The following is a 20,278-nucleotide window of genomic DNA, read 5'->3' on the forward strand; positions in this document are numbered from 1 at the left end:
ATTTGAGAATCTAGGGTGTGGAGTGCTCACAGCTCTTCCCCCCACCCCCGCCCCCCATGAGCAGTGGATGACTGGACAATAACAGGGCAATTGCACTGGGCTTCAGGGAGCAAGAGTTCTGACACTCTCCCTCCTGTTTCCGAGCTGCTGAGATGTTTGAGGATAGGTGCTGGTCATGAGAAGGATCTTAAGTGTGCGAGGGACGAGGAGCAGGAGGAGAGGTTTAATTTAGCGGATGGTGGCACACGGACCCTCAGGGTTTTCACATATCGTACGAAACACACACCTGTGCGAACATTATGACAGACAAAAGAAGTGTGGAAGGTGTCCTCCAAACACTCAGGTGTCTGCTGCGGGAGCGTGAAAATTAGCCGCTGCACATTTACAAATGAGTGTGAGGTTCCTTTGCACGTTTGACTATTCAAACCGACAAAGCTCACATGCCGTCTGGTCGTATGGATTTTAATTACAATTTAATTAGCAGAGGCAAATGAAAAGTAGTTGGCGTTGCATTGTGACATACAGTTTCAAGGTCGGATACGATGGTTTCTTCAGCGCTTTGACTTTTAAGCCTTGATGAATTGGTCTGCAACAGCTGAATCTGTTAAAGTATCTTTTTTTTCTCTCTCTGGTAACCATGGGAAGAAGTTGCAAAGTTTCAAAGAAAAACACCGTCACAAAGATAGTTTGATACACAGCACATCTTACCTACTGCATGCTGACAGTTTTTTTTGGCAGTGCAGTCAGTCACTCTTTTCCAAGAATAAATGAGAATGGCAAAGTTAAATGAGCGCGCTATCTTTGTTTTGAACCTGCCTGTCCTATAAATACAGGAGCATAAACATCTTCCCACACCAATTACAAGTGTGCACAGATGTGTTCTTTTTGTTGCCACTTTCTATTACGGTTTGATTCTCATTAACATATGCAATAACAAACCTTAAAATTGTCCTGCTTGTTGCCCAAATTTCAAGCCATCAATCATGGAAATTGCAGAAAACGGAACACTATAATGAGGCATGCACCCAATTCTATTTGGTGACCTCATTATAGTGAAGCGCTAGAGGGATAGTTTATTCCTCCCTTGCCACACATGGGTGCAAACAACATCTTGCATTTAATTAGGTACAAAAAGTCATCATCATTATACGTATTTTTCATAGTACAATTTCTATGCGGAAATGGAGTTGCGCAGAAAGGGAACACATGTTTTATGGATTCATTGGAGTGAAAGCCAACTGTTGGCTCACTTGATTTCTGGGCAATTTATTTAGGTCCACAAATTCAAGTGAGGATGCAGATCAAATTCAAAATCAATTGTCCTGAGGTATAGCGATTTTTTTTCTATTATGATGAATGCACCGTACCAATGTTATATGTGTGATTATTTGCCGAAATGAATTTGTTCTTACACGTATTCACAGGGAACAATGCAAAAATTGCAGCAAAAAAAGTCGTCATAGCAAATGACTCGTTATTAAGTCGGAAATACTTGCCGTCCAATCATAGAGTCATAAAAACGTGATCCCCCGGCAGGCAAATTGCAAAAGGTTTGCACGGAGCGGAAGCTAGATGAAGATGAATTGTCGGATTTAAAGTATCTCAGCGCGACAGGATGCCTCCTTCCCCTCTCCCAGCTAAAGCATTCCAGCCTCCACCTGTGGTTTCAAGATAAGAATGGGGAATTATGAACAAATTACATTCATTTGGATTTGTAAATAGGATTAGGAAAATGGGACTATTTCAAATATTGCAGCCTTGGATGGAACGTGCAATGACAAAGTCAAAACAAGCCAGGAGCGCACCCAGCAGCCAAATTTAGCAGCTCTTATAATTGCTGGCAGAATACTCAAGTGGATGACACAAGTGCTAGTGTAAGAGTTTGACATGTTTGAGGCATCTGACAAACCGAATATTTCACCTTGTTTACCACTGAATTCGAATTCTGACCGCACTTATGACGGGAGAAACAAAAATATGGACTTCCATTTCAAGATACAGCCACTGCCAAGCTATGCTGCACAACAGTTACGGCAATTGAATGGGGGTTATCGGAGAATGGGACTGCTGCATATGTAAATGGATGGATTGGCCAAGTCATATGCAAGATTAGTGAAAGCAGATCAGTCCAAAAGAATACATGTCCAGTGTTTGAGCGTCCGATTGCAAAGTTGTCTTTTTTGGCTACTCATTGTGATCTACAAGCCAAACTGACTTCTTGAACATGTAGAAACGGACATAGGATGACGATTGTTAGTATGGACACACAAAACCTCACTGGTTGAAGTGAGTCAAATATTATTGATCCTTCTCAATCAACTGATTCTGATGGACTGGTTCAATAGCCCTTGTCAGAGCCTTGTGAGAAACATTCAACACATCACAGTGTTGAATAAAACATACTTGAATGAGTTTTTGAAAAGGTTGGGTCACATACTTAAGGTTCTAGCTCCATTTCAACATGCTGTGTCCTGATGATCAAACTGTGATTGTTGCTAGGCGACAACATGCAGGGTTGGCCGGACTCTCATTTTATCAGCACGTTTGTCAGTACCTGACCTTCATAGACCACAGGTCCCTAAATTGTGACTCACTCTGTGTTTCAAATTCAGACTGGTAACATGTATTGAAGGTCAGTTGCTCTAAAATGCAGACAAACGATGGCTAAATCACGGTGGCATTGATCTCTTTGAGTTAAGTCTTCAAGAAAAAATAAAGAAAGAAAGAAAGAAAGAAAGAAAAAATCCTGCTGATTATGTGACAAGGAAGAAAAAGGAAGAAACACTTTTTAGGAGGACGATTCCTCCATTCGGCCAAACTCTTATCCATCCACAAACAAGAGAAAGGATATATATTTAGTTTCTATTAGGGCAGTAAAAATAGAAATAAATTGCGGGCTAAGCTGCAGTCTTCCCATCTGAACGTACGCGATGGGATGAAAGGTGCAAATTATAATGACAGCGGTGAAGCCACATTGCAGGATGAGTCTGAGTCACATTTATCTCTCTCTCTCTTAAAAGAGGCAACATTTGATCCATTATTAATGAACGAAAAGGCAAAAGGTTTCAGGACTGTCTGATGCCGGACGGCGTTTGCCTTGTCGAAAAGCATGAATTGACACCGAGCTGGCGGTGGCACAGAGACGCCCGCTTCTACTCTGGGCTCCTGTTTCAGTTTGGCCCATGCATGATTTATTTAGAGGAACACTCCAATGAACAATCACTGGGCTGGTTCAGGCTGATCTTGTGGTCAGCGTGCAGCCTTTGTGTGATTTCACTCTACATTACCAGGAAAGTGAGCAGACGGTATGTCTTGCTCAGAGGTGTGCTGACCTCAGACATGCTGTAACCTCACACCTTTTTAGATTGTGACCTTAAAGCTCATGTTGTGAGGAATATGACCAAAAGAAATGTTTCTGCAATTCATGTAATCTAAGTTTTTGGGCAAGGTTACGATGATGCATCTGATGGTTACTATACTTACAATTATTTTCCTAAAACACCTGCACATGTTATTTATTAAAAAAAATAAATCCATTGCACCCTTGAGCAATTTTTTCCATGGTTTATAATTCGAAATGAATCAGCTTGAAAACTTAACTTCTACTGACACACTCGCCACATCAGTCATTATTTCAAAGGAGGTCATTTCTCTTTGCTCATTTTTAAAATGAATTCTGCCCCTTTACTATTGCGATGAGATGAAAAAGAGGCCGAGCAAAAAAATCTCTTCCACAAAAACGTATTCCTAAGGGACTCTTACTCTAAATTGTGGAAACGATCAGATTTATTTTCTCTTTGAAAAAAAAAAATCCCATTCTTAATGAATATAGTAGAAGAGAATTTGCTGACCTTCCTCCCTTTAATTCAGCTGGCGTTATCATGACAGCATCCAGAGATCATGAAGAGGGGAATGAGTTTACTTAAATGCCCTGATAGTTGGCTTTGGGTTTTTCCCCCCACTTGCAATTCACAGCCTGAATTCTTTTAACCTCCACATAGAGAATACCCTTAATGGTCTTGAAAGCGCCTGCTTCCTGCTCAACAAACCAGTTAATTATTCATGAGACTTGGTGCAAGAGAGAAAGTTAATTTTCTGCTATCATTAGTGGGGAGGGAGGTTGTTCTGTGCAGCTCCAAATGAAGGAGAGAGAAAATATACAATGCAAGCTCACTTGTCAATCTTCCAGCACTTTAATTGTTAGCTGTAAAAAGAACAGCTTACCTGTCATAGGTGATTAATCAACACATTTAAGGCAATGCAATTAACATTTGCACATGTTGGTTGTATACTCACACAAAACAGCAGACGAATAACCTGATCAAATATTTTGTAGAAATCGACTTTTTAGTAATAGGAGTCTCGGGTTTGATTGTCCGCTACGTTCATTTTACTCGCGGACCAGAATTGCCATCTAGGAAAAAAAAATAAAAAAATTATGTCGCAACACAGAAGATGAAGTCAGATTGGACAGAAAAACAAAAATACTGAAATGGGTGATCTAAAAATCGTTTTTTGTTGTTTTTCACAAACATTGAAATATGACTCAGGCAACTATGCTATGCGGCTAACAATACGCTCATTCAATTCAAAATACTAATAATGCATCGCAAACTTCCAATGTTTCGCTCCAGTATTCATGGGACTGAAAACATGATTTGTTTTTTTGTTTTTTTCCACTTCTCTCTATTGCTGGCCATTCATTACATTGGGGCAGCCAAACCCTCGAAACAATTTTCATTTGCAAATGTTTGCTCCTCCACAGGCGCAGAGAGCAATAAGATTAGCATATTTGGAGTTGGGACCTCCATGTTACTGATGAGGAATTCATTATTTACTGGACCTTTGCCTATTTTACAGGCTGATTAGCAAGCCAGAGAAGGTTGGATAATGACAACAGCACTAAAGCCAATATACTCGCTGTTTTATAAGCAGCCCTGTTTTACGACTGTCGGTCTAATTGCCGGTGTGATTAGTGAGTTGCATGTGCCCTCGCGGGTTCTATCTCTGGGGTGTGACCCGAGGTCCTGCCGAACGAAAGACGAGAGAACATCGGATGTGCAGCTGATGATTGTCCAAGTGTTATCGACCTTATCCCACCTTCTCTGACAGCATGAACCCCTGTTTTCTTTCACCTTGACATTTGCTCTTTTCACAATGCAAAAATCGTTTCTTTGTCATAGTAGTAAAGGGAAAATTTGAGGTTTCATGATCATTGCTTTCTAGGAAGCATCATCATCAAAAGTCACCATGCAAAGTAAGCATGTTCACTGTGATACTTCCAGGTTTGAACTCTTTTCCCAGCACCTTGTGCCCTAAAGCTTTAAACAATGTTCCCCAGTTTCCTGCCACTGTAATATAGCTGCACTCGTGTGATTCCTAACTTGAAACACTGAGACCCATTTGAACCAAAAAAGACGATTGGAGTTGAAAAGCATCTTGCTAGAGCTGCAAAGCATTAGCACATTTTCATCTGGAGAAAATGTCAGGTCCTTGGCGGATGTTATTCTTCTCAGACCCAAAATTGGCCTGCAAATGTGGAATAGTGTTTAAAAAGCTGCACCTTTTAACAGCATGCAGACGTTGAGTGGAAATCAGGTCACGGTTTGATTTGATCAGTCACCATACCTGTACTTTGTCCCAAATTGCAGAAAGCAATTGTTCTGTTTTGCCACAGCCCTCCCCTCATTTGTGCACTGACATAGTCTCGAACAGTCACCCCCAACCTACATTGAGGAAAAACACGCATTCTAAGGTGATATGGCACACCGCTGTCACAAAAAGTGGATACACGTGGATAATAATATGTTATCTTATTTGTTCCATCTGGCTCAAAATGACTGGCATCGATAGATGAGCAAAAATACATGTTGTTATGAATGAATTCTTTTGGGCCAGTTCAGTGAAATTTTCAAATTTCTCCCGTCACATCTCAAGAGCTCTCACGGCACACTGATGTGCCCTGCCCTGGCAAACTCGGGGCTAATGGAGAGAAAGTCCACGCATGTGCTCCTTTTGCTTACCAGATGTGGATGAGGTGCACGTACAGTACTTTGAAAGAAAGTGACATCATTTATTTTGTTTGGATTCTTGTACATGGACACTGTGGAGTTGATACGCCTATGACTACTTTCCCAAATTTCCGGGATGGGCAGGCGGCCACGTCCAGCCGCCTCATCCATCAAGCGACGGGCCGGATGGCGCACGGAGGGTGACGGCTAACAGAGAAGAGGCAGATGTTTGTCGTATGTGTTCGCAGTCACGAGGGACGTCATTATGGAGAGGACAGAGATACATGTAGCTGATTAGCAGCTTATTAAGTCAAGGACATTGACTCACAAGAACATACTGCTTTCATTTGGGTCTGGAATGTTGACGGATTGCTCATGCTATAGTAGCAGCGAGGACTGTGCATGTGGTCCCATCCAGTTTTGGGACCTACAAAAATGAAATGGTCCAGCATATTGTAAATTCAATTTGCACTCTGGGAGTCAACCTCTTCCACAGTGTCTGAATTTGTGCTAGAACCTGAATTATGGGTTTATGAATAAGAATCTTTTTTGTCACACAAGCATATATGCAGGTGGTGGTGTGAAGTGAAGTGAAATGTAGTCCTGATCGAAATTAGACCTGACCTTGATGGAGGTCTTTGCTTGGCTGAGTGCCATTCTAGCCCAAAGGTAACTCAATCTGTACCACCTACCTCCGCTTTAAAAAATAACAGCTGCTCTGTGTTTTGAACCCCACCAAGAAAAATAATAACATTTTTTGCATTATTAAGGCTTGTCTTTCTGTTTATGCCCAATGTGGAATCGTCGGAGTTATCAAATTCATGAACACGCCGTTATGTGCTGAGCAAATCAAAAGAAACACCTTGCGAAGGTGAAGTATGTGAGAATTTGGGAAATGCAAGAAAGTGAACAGAGCACCAAGGAAAGGATGGAAGTCCTGAGCGGCGGTAATGGCTGAATGGTAATGTTGAAAATCTCATCTGTGTTTGCCCCTATAGTGGGATGCCCTCAATTGTCCTGTCTTCTCTCTGAACAATAGGCCCTGCCGTGTATTGTAGGAGAAGTGGATTTACTGCAAATCACATCAGCCATGTCAAGGACTTTTCTTCTACTCCTCCATATAGCTTCAGCCTGTTCTGGAGTTTGCTATTGTATCCATCAATGACAACGATACGTCTGCATTTTATTTGAGTTAAGTTGTCAAATGGGCTTCATGTTATGAGCCAGGCAAAAGTGCGCCATTTAATGTGCCTCAAGATGATTTCACTCTTATATAATTGTTCCACGCCACGGTAGTTTGTCTTTCTGAAAGCAAACGCTGGTACTCTAAAAAAAAGAAAATAAAGCACATAAACAGCAAATAGTAACAAGCTATATAGTAGTTTGAAGAAGCAACCCATTTAAGTTCATGAATTTATTTATATTTTTCTCATTATGGACATATCTTCTACCAAGTCTGACAGGACTGGAAATGTGGAAATTCAGATGACTATAGAAGTTTCAGCCTTTGAAATCAGCTGATACATTTTTCATCAATGCAGTCACACCTTCAGACATCACACACAATCTTGCCAAGCACCCATCCTGCCGGTATGTCTGATCTTGATTAAGGACGAAATATGACAAGAAAAGTACGCGGGAAACATATTTCAAATAACAGTGCTCACACTTTTTGTCCGATTGCATGTCCAAACTTTTATATATACTAATATATATAAACATATATATTTTGTTGTTTTCATTTTTCCTCTTCTGCTCTGAAAGGCTATGTCTAGTACGTACTCGCACCTTTTTGCCTGGTGGCCAGCCTGTCCTTTGCATTATCTTTAACAAGCTTCGAAGGGTGGACTTGCATTTCTCTCTTGGCTGACAACTTGTTGTTCCTAGTTACTGTATGTCTGCCTTCTGCTGACAGCTTTGCTTGCCGTTCTTTGGCTTTTTCTCCCATCCTTTTTGCACGTGTCAGGTCCAGTTTAGCACTTGAAGGCAGGATGTGTCAAAATCACAGCTCGTTCTCTGGCACAGGCAGTCCCGCTCGCTCCCAAGGTGAGTCAGAGCTCGTCAGCACTCTTATGGAGACATAACCCCTCATCACATTGCTCTGGTAGACGGCAGCTGTTAATAACCTAGTCGTGTTTTGTCAGGGAGAGTGCTCATCTCATCTGCGCTCGCACGTTTGGGGAGAAGGAAAGAGGAAGCAGAGAGGTGCCGACCGGCTAAGGGCTCTAAGTGGGACATTTTCTTGTGACAAGCTGGGACAAAGACACACAAAATACACAGCGAAACAGAGTGAATAGAGACTGTTCAGACGGTATAATTGACATTTACAGATATTGTCATGACAAAAATGATTGATGAACAGAAAAGGGTCATCTTAACCCAAGGAAGAATGCTGCCAATTGCAACAAGAGCCCTAAAGTCGAATCAAATCCATCCTGCTGACAAAAAACCAAATCCATTGATTCGGAGCACACTGAGTTCCGATGCAGTCCTGCGCTTCTCTCCTGTTGTCATGCCAAAACCAGCCCGCTGCGTGATTCAATCGGGGCCAGCGGGATGGCTATGAAAAGTGAAAAAATATGACAGTGGCCCTCCAGCTATACGACGTGTTAGGAGAGCTGTAATTTCCCACTGTGGGTGAGAATGGGAACGTGGAGAGGCCAAGTGCTGAATCCTTGCGATTGGATGAAGAAGCCAAGGAAGAGCGGATAGCTACGTTTGTTGACATTAAAATTAGGACCACGCAGATACCGCGAGGTGTCTGACTGGAATGTATTCAATAACGGGGAGGGAGAACACATACTATAGCATCCGTCCATTTTACGAACGACTTATTCTCACGAGGGTCGCGGGTGTGCTGGAGCCTATCCCGGCTGGCTTGGGGCAGTGAACTGGCTGCCAGCCAATGGCAGGCCACACGTAGACCAACAGCCATTCGCATCTGGGGACATTTCAAAGTGTTCAATTAACCTACCGCACTCGTTTTTAGAATGTGGGGTGGAAAATAGAGTAGGCTGAGAAAAACCCCTACAGGCACGGAGGGAACATGCAATCTTCACGCAGAAAGGCCGAAGCCTGGATTCAAATCCTGGACCCTTGTACTGTAAGCCGGATGTGCTTCACACACATAAAAAGTAGCATCAGTATTAAATATGCAGTGTTAAATATCAAGGAATGACAAATACAGATGATGAACTATTTAATTGTAGACCCTGCTCCGTTTCTGCGTTCGTCTTTGGGTACCTGCTTTGACAAATTCCTGTGCATGAATGACTTTGTAATTGTTTGTCTCCTTGCTAGGGACAGTTCCTGACAGCTAGGAGCGAAGAGGACATATTTGCTCATCTGGGTCTTGAGTACGTTGAGCCTTGGCAGAGAAATGCATAGGCATTCACTTCTTCTTCCATTTGTCAAAGCCGCCGTCGTCGCCATTAGGCCCATTCGTCTGCTGCAAAAGTCTTGCTCTTGATTTTCAGTCAACAGTTGTTTACCACTGATGCTATTTGTTGTTTTTTTTGCTTGTGCATGATTGATAATGTAGCTCATTCACTGTTATCAGAAAGTGAATAAACACACCCCTTCATTCACCGTTTGCTTGTCTCCAAGTGTTGTAATGACATGCAATACTCAGACGATTGCTTGCCTTTGAGGGAGACTGAAAGAAGCACAGGGGGAGGGAGGGAGGCAGAAAGAAAAGCCAAGTTGGGGGAGACAGGAAACAATGAAAAAGAGTGGTGAGGGCCTGTCGAGAAAAATGTTGCAATCACTCTCTCGGCAGGAAAGTGCTCAGCGTGAAGCAGAAGAAGGTCTTGTGGGAATTGAGTGGGGGGTAATGAGCTTCAGATAAAGAGCCTTCCGCGTCGCCATTCCATTTAGCCTCTGTTTCAGTCCACGTCCAGTGCAGATCAATTTAGCTGCCTTTCGATTATCCAAAATTCTTTAGCCAATGAAACGTCTCAATCACACAGCAGAGTCAAATGAGTGGCAATCCAGAATGAGTGGATATGTCAACGGATGCGGATATTTGAAAGGCAACGCTGTAGTTTTGAAATTCACAATCTGTGAGGTGCCTGGAGCTGTGTGACCATTTTGTGTAACACATAGTACAAATGCAAAACTTCAATGGTAGCTTGTGTTTTCACTTGATTTTCTTCAATACCGCTATGTTTACTGTTCGTTTGCAGTCTGAATATTTGACAAGGAATTCCATTGGTGATCACTGTCCAAATGTCAATTCGTCCTTGCCTTTTCTATTTGGAACTTTCCAATTGTAAAAGCACATACCTGTTGTATATTCATGACTTCAAGTCAATCCCATATCTATTTTCTATTGCCTTTGGCTTGCATTCATGCATGCACGCACCAGCTTTTTTCGACCCAATTTTGATGTCTGAGAACAAAGATGATTGGTATGTGACAACATGATAAATTGGATGCAGTCATTTCCATGTAAGTCATTTGCTGATGTTGTGATTCAGTTATTTCTATGCGTGAAATGGTATTCAATTTTCAGTGTTTACCCAGCCAGCCACCCAAGAGCCCTGACGTTTGATGCATTCTGTTTGGCACGGCATTCAGGTGTGTATTTGAAACTTGGATGGTCTGATATTTCACCCGACCTTTTGATAAGCATGTAAAATTTGTTATGTGGCAGTGTAAAATGACATATGGCCGTCCTGCATCTCGGTCTATGCGTCACCGCAGATATCACATGATTGAGCGAGAGAGCTGAGGATGATATGTTGACAGGTTGCATCGATGGAAACCATTCAATGATGAATGGTCTGTTCTTTGAGAAGGACACGCGCACTCAGGGGAACGTGCGTCAAACAGCCGTCCCCTCCGCAAGGAACCCGAACATTCCATAAAATACGATTGAATGTTACTTGACTTTCTATACGTTAAGTATTGAGGGATAAAGTCAAATGATATATGAACCCCCATTGAACACAGAATGATCAAAATAATGACGGCAAAAATAATGAACGCTGAGGCCACGTTTTCTTTTTTCTTTTTTTACAATTTCCAACGATTCGGAAAAATGAATACCCAAATTGAATAGCCACCTTCTAACATAGCATGTCATCGTGAAAGGCCAACCATAGCTGAACCTATATGAATTGCCAACAAGAAGCTAGAAAAAAATAAAGTTCCAACTGTGATGGATGGATGGATGGATTGTCATTCGGTGGATGAATGATCCATCCGAGTTTGCCTCTTAATGTTAACGATAATAAGATACAATCTACTTGCTGCAAGCGCAAGTAGGGTGCTATGATTAAATTTGGAGGTGATTGAACACTTTCTTCACTTAATGTAAAACCATAAAGGCATTGATTGACATGACAGCGGCTGTGTATGGATGTGGTGAGCAGTGCGGGGACCACATATTGATGTTGTGATGGATCATATCATGGTCTCTTAAGAAACAGCAGTGATACACCAGCATCAAATATTCATGTTGAATGCAAATGTATGATGAACAGGCCCAGAAATCAGTTTTGGTTTTATATATCCTCCCAAACAGACATTATCGAAATATAAAATACACTGAAATATGATTTGACTTCACTCTCAACAAGGCAGAGGCATATCTAATCATCAGAAACAAAATTTGGAGCAGAACTCCTGCAAGAAAGTTTCTTTTGTTTTCTTCAAGAAGACAGTGATTTATTGGCTGCTTGTGTTGGGGTTTCAGTGCATATGTTGGGACCGAGCGAGCGAGCGAGCGAGCGACCACTCAAAGCCAACACAGAAGGTGACAGAATAAGGACACGGCGGCGCATCCTTGCCTCTCAAGGCCCGTCACAAAGTCAGTTGAGCCAGAGTGAAGCCAAAGCAATGTGCTGTGACCAGCTCCCAGACAGCACAACAAAGTGATTGCAAGACAGCTACCAAAACATGCCCGCAAGCTACTATTGCATAGTCAGATAGAAAATAATCCTTGTCCTACAGTGGCATCACATAAGTAATGACATGCCTCGTATTTTTGTGAATGTCTCATGGAATATTTCAGCATTGTCACATGAAAAAAAATCTGTCGGCTAATATTCAATGTCAACACAAATGGCATTTCGGTGCGACAAAAACGAGATCATTTCAAAATGTTTTCTGCTGCCATTCAGATGATCTCTACCCTCTAATAATAAAAAGGGTTAGGGGAATAAGTCATTTGAGGACCTGAATGGTAAGTTAAGACCACTTATGTTTAAAGACTATTGTAAAGTCTCTGGAATGACTTGAGTATGTGTATTGGTAGTAACGCATAGAACAAAATTAAAAATCTGTGAAAATGATTTTTTCCCCCATGCCAAGGCATTGTCACACTTGATGATTGCCTCCATTTAATAGATGAGGAAGTGTTTTCACTGGGGAAATTTCAATGCATCTTTAATTGTCCATCTCGCACAAAATGAGTTCCTGTCCTAATTTATTTGGCTTAATTTATCAACAAGCTCACTTGAGAGCCTGAACCTGCATTGATTTGTGCCTATGCAGTGATTTAAGCAGCAGCGCTTCTTACAGTTGGACAGGATGTGGCTGGCTTCCTGCTGTTACAATGCTCTATGTTTCAAGCATTACATTACACGCCAATTTGAAAAAGACGTGCTGAGAAAGCTACAAACAAACAAAGCGAAAATCAAGTCAAGGTCTGTCTCCTGCAACACTGTGGATCCTGGGCCTTCCCTCGGTCTAATGAGCTCGCTCATGCCTGCTACTTTGAGCGAGCTGCTGCATCGTAATCGCTGGAGGATTTAGAAATATGGATTTCTTTTTCAAAGATGCTGCTCTTTATCCACCACTTCCTAAGTGTTGTAAAATAACAAGACAAGACTTGCTATTAAGTGAGAAGATTGAAAATGGCTAAATGTAAACGGTATCACTTCAATGCCACGCTACTCTCAGATGGACGGCCGGCCACAAGTCAGACACGATCTTGATCTGTTAATGTCTTTGTAAATTGTTGAGGACAATTGATGACATGCTTTCCAAACAAAGGCTGGATCTCATCTCTCTTAAGCGCAAACCTCCTGAAGCTTCACCAACATATCAAACATCTCCACTGTCTTAAATTCACATTGAAGCTCGGGCATACTCAACACTTGGGGTTAGTCGGCTCATTGATTTCTTTATTTCTTCAGTCACGCTTTCAACCTTGAAGAAGGCGTTTGTTTGGGACAATCATTTGCTTTTGTTTGTTTGGGACAGTCATTTGCTGTTGTGATGTTTTCAAACGGGGGTGGGTGCTTGAAAGGCGTTTGGCTGTGAGCGCTGACTTTCAAGTAGTGGACGCCGCTGGGTTTTGCCTTGACTACTTTAATCAATGCCAGCATGTTTTTTTTTAGCATTTTGTTTTTAATGTAGTATGCTGTTAATGCCATTGTGCAGTAGGTATAAAACAACAAATGAGATGGTGCCCGGGATTTCACAGAAAGCTTGCCAAAATGGGAAAAGAGAAAGGAAAAAAAACATTGTCATTCAAAGTAAAATCATATTTTGCGGTGCAGCTGTTTTATGGTGTTTACTACAATAACAAGGTTTCTTCTCCAAGGGCCCAAGGGTCTCTCTCTCTCTCTCTCTCTCTCTCTCTCTCTTTAGGTTGGTGGATGCAGGAGTCGACAATGCATTGTACTTTATGGCCCTTGTCTTGAGGTCTGCGGGCTACACTCAGACAGCTGGAGGTAATTCACTTTGCTCCATTTTACGGGCTATCAACAGCTCATGGGATGATAATAGCGGTGCAAAACTCTAAATCATGTCTTCAAGAGCATGTAGGTGTTTTCTCACAGGTTATTGTGTGCTCTGATTATGGTATGGTAAGTGAGCTAGACTAAAAAGGGCTTGATGATCTGAATGTGTCAAGGAGTGTACAGCAACCATGCATCCATCTGCTGCTTGAGGCATATCATGGCATTAAGATGATGCATGGTCCTTTACGGTCCTGGCTATAGTGATATTGAGATACTCTATTAGTTGACCATTTTCTGTCACCGGCTCATTGGGCAAATTCTTTCACCGGCCGGCCCAGCTCATGCACGGGATGAGGGTTATTCCTCGGGAGCCCGGGTAATCATTTAATGAGGACATTTGTTTTCGTCTCTTGCTCCCTGCTCCAAAACAAAAGCTGTCGACGTGGGCTATGTATTAGGGTGAGCTGCAGCACATAAATAACAGCGGTGTGACAGCAAAGCAAGTGTACGCCGTACCATTTGGCCCTGCTGATGACTCACTGTGATAGTCTCCACGATGATCTCACTCTTTATATTCCTTTCATAGTATTCCCTTGCTACGATTCAAGTGAGAAAGTCGTCGTGCCCGGAACTAGTCAAATACGTCTTCATTCAGGACGCATTAAAGCAAAGGTGAGTGAGAGAGCGAGAGAGAGAGAAAACGCTGTATGGGTGGAGGCCACGCACTGTTGATTGCTTGACTAATTCCTTTTTGCTTTTCCATCATCATTCTGCTTTTAGTTATAGTCATACAATTTACTACCTTGTGATTGTCATTGTACTCATTTTCGTGATATCAGCCACATAGTACTTCATCCCGCTGTCGATTCTCCGAGCCAAAAATGGTCCGTTACTGAAAATGACTCACTTATTGATAGCAAAAAGGGGGCTATTAATCAATGAAGCCTTTGTAAGTAACAACCTTGCTATTCCTTCAAAGCCCAAGCGCAGTGAGAATTTGGCTGTACTTGGGGGGGATAAAGCTGGCATAATACATTGTTATTGATCACGTGTGAAGACGGAGCTAAACAGTCAATAGCAAATGAAAGTGAATCTTCCCTTTTTATGAGAACATCCTGCTGAGAAAAGCTGCCTAACCTTGTAATATGTGCTCTCTGCCAGTGGAACAGACAGCGTTATCTTTAAGGCTGCAAACTTCTGAAAGCATTTCACAAATGTTGCTTTCAGTAAGCTGTTCTTGTTGCTTTTGCAGACCAGAGCAGGTGAGTACTGGAAGAATAGTGAATTAACATGCTATCTTGTATCAGACTTTATTTAGGAATAATGTACGGTTAGTACATTTACATGTACGCAGAGTTTTTGCACGCAACAGTAGCATTATTATAGAAACACAACTACACACAGTGAAGGTAAGTAACATGTCTACATCTCTGGATCCCATCAGATATTGTCACATTCGTTTAATCAAGTTTATTTCATTCATTTCATGGTGAATTAACTGGTCAAGAATTGATTTCAGATTGATTGAATTAACTGGAGATTCAGCGCTTCAATCTCATCATCTCTATTGTTGTGTCAAGCATGGCAGAAAAGAATACGATTAGAAGAAGTGGGAAATGATAGACAAGTGTGTTCAGAGAATCGCTCATGACGATCAGTCATTAAGAGAGCTCCCAAGTTGAGTGGTTGTGAATGAAAAATGGACATTCATGCTCGGACAGGGCATCAGGAGAAAAAATAAGCCAACAGCGCAAATGGCCAGATGGAAAAAAAAACTGTGCAAAAGATATCCAACAGAAACGACTTACTTTTCATGTTTCTGTAATTGCTAATAAGCCAGTATTTAGAAGTTGTTGAGCTGAAATGATGCCCATGACTGTAAAAAGAGGCTTTGTTGTGGTGAAGTGGATGCAAAAGGCAGATGGACTCCCAAATGGAGTCCCGAATGCGGGTGAGCCCAGATGGAATTTCCCACTCCGAGCCATCGTCTGTGCGCCGTTTGTCTACTACATTGGTGAATAAAATGATTAATGCCGACATGTAATGACAATACACTGGAAAAGTCTCGATTTTGTGCCAACCTTATTCAAAAAGATTGACTGTCAACCAGTAACGACTAACCTTAAAACAAAAACAGCCATAACACTAAGGAAAATACATTGTATACATGATTATTTGCCATTCAATTGTGGGCAAGCCTAAATGGATCATTTCTCATGGCCATTTGGGTAAATGAGCTCATCCCTGCAGCACGAGATGGCACTAATATCTTTTTACCTAATCTCCACATTCTACCTAATGTAGCGTGCAAAAGGCTCATCCAAAAACGGCATAAGTCCAATTATGGTTTCATCCTTTGCAATTCCACCTTATGTCTACCTGAACACTCAACAACTTAACAAGCATTTAAAGCATTTTCCGCTTACTTAGCCTGAGTGAAACACTGAAATCATTTGCCGACTGGCAGGATTGACATATAGCTATATCATTTTTCCAATTGTCCACAATCATAAAGAGTGTTAACCAGTGATGCATCTCTCTCTAACAGGCTCACAGGCAGAATTTCTCTCTGGCTGTAAAGACTCAAGGACTTTAATAACCTTTGTACTTTAAAGAGAAAAAAAAATGATATTATGGAAAAGCTGACAAAGCTTTCACATATCTTTGGAGCTGACGATCCGGATGGCCTAAATGGCATCATTTATCGTCATCTAACCTTGCTGTTCTTACTGATCGGAGCTGTAAATAATGTGCGTGTCAGTCAATGCGTAGCACAGAACGTAGCATCGTTCTCAGCTAATTCTGAATTTGAAGTGTTTACCAATAAATCTCTTTCCAGGCCATCGCAAAAGATATGAAACGAAAGCGCTATGTTCATGGTTACAAGGTTAAGAGAAAAAACAGCCTTATATGCTAGCTTTCGGTTTGAAGATGTTGAGATTGAAAATTTTGAGCGGTATCATGCTTGCTCTACTTTGGATTGAATGACATTTGAATATGTCATTTTGTTGCCGGAAGTAATAAACCTTTTATCCTCCGTGACACTTTTAATTGTTGAATTATACATGACTTACTTTTGGCAAATGTATTAATTGCGAATGCTTAAAATGCCATTTGCTATTAAAAGTGCTTCATTTCAAATTTCAAGGACAAGTGGATTACATGTGCAATGGGGCAAAATGAATTAATGACGTATTTCACCCTTGACAGGGTGAAATGGAAAAAGGAGTGTAGATCAAAGAGATCTTTCAGGCCAGAATTGCCCTGTTCCTCCTCACAAGCCTCAGAAAGTGAAAATCATAACTAACTGAAGCCATCCATGGTTGTGTTTCTCAATTATAGCACACTGTATGTTCTTTTTTGTGAATGTTTGGTTAGATGGGGCGTGACTCCAACATTTGCAATTTGGCATCCTCCAAGATCTATTTGTGAGATTGCTTTCGCCCGCAGATGGTTGAAGCTGATAAAAGCTCCAAACAGGTGGGTGAGCGTGTCTCCTAATTAATATCCTCATTGTTCCGACTTGGTCAAGCATGCATCAGTAATCTGAGCCGAGAAAATCACCCTCCCTCTGATTGTATTCCAATTCACCAAAGCACCACTAGCATTTTGAATAACTCTGATGTTCTTCTCTCTATGCTCTACGGAGATGAAATTGCCTGTGGTTATGTTCTATTGTGGAGTTACAGCTAATTGGGTATCTTTTGAAAAACTGTTTATTTAATGCATCAATTATACCCTCCCTTCCGCTCTTTGACTTTATCCGGACACAGTAACTGCAGTGTGATTATTCCCACGCAGAGGGAATATAAATTATAATCCAAAGTCACATCGACCAAGAGCCTTTACAGAATTTGAATTTTTGTAGCCGAGGTCGAATACAAAAAAAAAAAAAATCCTTTTTGATTAAAACTTATCTTTTGCACAAGATAATGAGAGAGATAACGAGTGATGTACTGTGAATAGTGGAAGCAGCTTTATTCCAGAACTAAACCCAGGTACATGCTTGGAAGAAAATTAGTAATCTTTGCTTTTGATTGACCATGAGGAGAATCACCACATGCAAATTTGGGTGTCTCAGGTAATTAGCATTCCCTAAAAGGAGGTCAAGGTACAATTTCTGGGAAAAAAAAAAAAAAAAAAAATCAAAACTGGGATGTCAGACTGCAAACAAATAAAGCTCCTGCTGAAGTTGACCTTGCTGATGATACCATTGACACTGTCACGCCAACTAACAAAGGCAGAGATCATTCGGACAAAATATCAACTCGTCCCCCTCTGGACCTGCAGAGGGCAGAGAAAAAACAGCAACATCACAATTGAGCAAACCTCCTGTCAGATGCCAGGGATGGACAGCCACATTGCCTACAAACCACAAGGGAAAGCCTGGTAGTGAAAGAACAGAGAAAGCAAAGAAAACAAATCCAGAGACTCCTCAGTTCCTGGTCACACACACAACTAGTCGGAAATGGACTTGGATGCTATAGTTGAGTTTGGTTAATGTTTAGTTTGTTTGAAATATTTGGTTTCAACTACAAGCTGTTTTTCTGAACTTTGAGTGGCCCAGTCAATTCAAAGTATTCACAAAGGCAAGGAGGATGTTTATGTTTGGCATATGCTTGCGCATGTTTAAACACTCATGGGTGACCTTCGCCTTCAATTTTCAATTGTAACCTTTCTGCTTCTAAGGACCTTCCGTTGCCTTTGGTGAATTAAGTGGGCACATTTCTTCACTACCAAGGAATCCTAGTTAACTTAAGCACCTCGGCTGTACAACCTATCATTTATTTCAGACCAGACAAAGCTTTCTAAATGGGATTGTCCACCTGGAGCTTTTATCCATGTGCTAATTGGAACGGTGTGAGTCAAACAGTTTCTCTTCAACTCTACATTAAAATGAATTCACTTGGTTAAATAGCAGTCCTGACGTGTCATTCAGTTGACTTTATAATGTGTCTGAAATTACAAGGCAGATCTTTTTCTTGCTGGGTCCTGTGAAAGGGGAGAGGAGGTTCCATTTACTTCACTGTTGCTAAGCTATGAATGAAGGTTAAGGTCCCTGTTAGGCATGCTTGGCTGAATATAAAATGAACTAGTTAAAAATGCACATTTAGCTTTCAGGAAGATTGTGCTTTAATGTGTCAGTCCATTTTCCATGCTATCTTTACACTATTGATTATTTTACAAAGCCTTATTTCGACAGGCGTTGCCCCTTTTCAAATTCCCGAGGTATGAAAGAGGAAAATGCTGCATTAACTTTAACACGAGATGCAGTATTGCAGGTGTGCTTTTGTTGGTGAGCTCATATTTGGATGATTTGACGTCGACATCCACATCTAGGTGCCTACTGCAATGCTTGAATATAAGCCAACTTATTTTTAGTATGGCCTGACAGGCAGCCACATTGACGGGGGGTAAAAGGTTTAACTAGAAGTACAGAAAACAGTGAGTCATCTGCACTACATCTCTCAAAACAATGTTTAGATTTGACTAAAGAAGTTCTTGCAGTAAGTAATAGTCATTGTTTTAGCGATTGTTTTGACCCACATGCAGAAACCAACTGGGAAGTCCAGAAGGAGTCTTTAATACCAGTGGAGGGTGAGCGGGAGGAGCTGAGCCAGAAGCACGGAGCTTGCAATGAGGGAGCGTGAGGAGTTCGGCCAGAGCGGAGTGGATCTTGGCGGTGGTCCGTGGAGGAAATCTAAGAGCGTGGAACAAACAATACTTGGTCAGAGAATACAATGAGAATGAAACAAGCAATACTTGGTCAGAGAATACAATGAGAATGAAACAAGCAATACTTGGTCAGAGAATACAATGAGAATGAAACAAGCAATACTTGGTCAGAGAATACAATGAGAATGAAACAAGCAATAGAGTTAGATCACATAGGCATGGCACTCGGGCGACGAGGTGCTGGCAGTACGCTCCTTAAAAGCCTTCCCCTGACAAGCCTGATCAGCCACACCTGTGGGGATCAGCCCCACCTGTGGGGATCAGCCACACCTGTGGGTCCTCGGCCACTGCTCACGGCTGCCCCCTGTGGATAAAAGAAAACCCTCCCGGTCCCTGACAGTAATTCCATTTGCAAAATGTGCTTCTAGTTGATCAAGAGCATCCAGAGGAGGCGGTGTGAAGAATCACTTGATTGATAAAGTGATTTGATTATTTCTCCATTGCATCAGTGCTTCTTATGGTCCAAATAGTGCGCCTTCTTCTTTCCATGACGCCATTATTAAAGCCTGTGTCTCACCTTGCCGTGATTGTTTGCGCACGTAGTAAATGTTGGTAATTCGTCAGGATTCCTAAAGGTTGCAAACTGTTGCAAACTGTTTCTTTTGTTGCAAAGGCATTTAGAATCAAGCGATGATGGCGACAGAGGGAGAGAGTCTTTCACGATGGCTGGCTGGTGAACCACAGAGAGGGAGTAAGAGACCTCCGCGTTGTGATTGCCTCAAACGTCAATGTCACAAAGACGAGCACATTCCGTTTCTTTGCCACGGGGACCTTAATGCATTCAGTCGCTGATGCTGAAAATGTGATCAAGAACACAGTCTGCTGCGCCATAAGCAAGCT

At 41.7% G+C, this 20,278-nt stretch overlaps 1 protein-coding gene across 1 annotated transcript in view; it reads left to right on the plus strand.

Annotated features, from left to right (window-relative positions):
- The window catches only part of dntt (deoxynucleotidyltransferase, terminal), a 29,208-nt gene extending 19,605 nt beyond the window's left edge, over positions 1-9,603 (plus strand). Inside the window, exon 11 of the mRNA XM_088385144.1 lies at positions 9,312-9,603. Within this exon, the coding sequence (XP_088241270.1) occupies positions 9,312-9,398 (87 nt within the window). The 3' untranslated portion in view covers positions 9,399-9,603. The remainder of the gene's footprint in view (positions 1-9,311) is intronic.
- Positions 9,604-20,278: the final 10,675 nt, after the last annotated feature.

The sequence above is a fragment of the Syngnathus floridae genome, chromosome 9 (assembly GCF_059516105.1).
Source record: "Syngnathus floridae isolate MCC-2025c chromosome 9, RoL_Sflo_1.0, whole genome shotgun sequence".
Classification (NCBI taxonomy): domain Eukaryota; kingdom Metazoa; phylum Chordata; class Actinopteri; order Syngnathiformes; family Syngnathidae; genus Syngnathus; species Syngnathus floridae.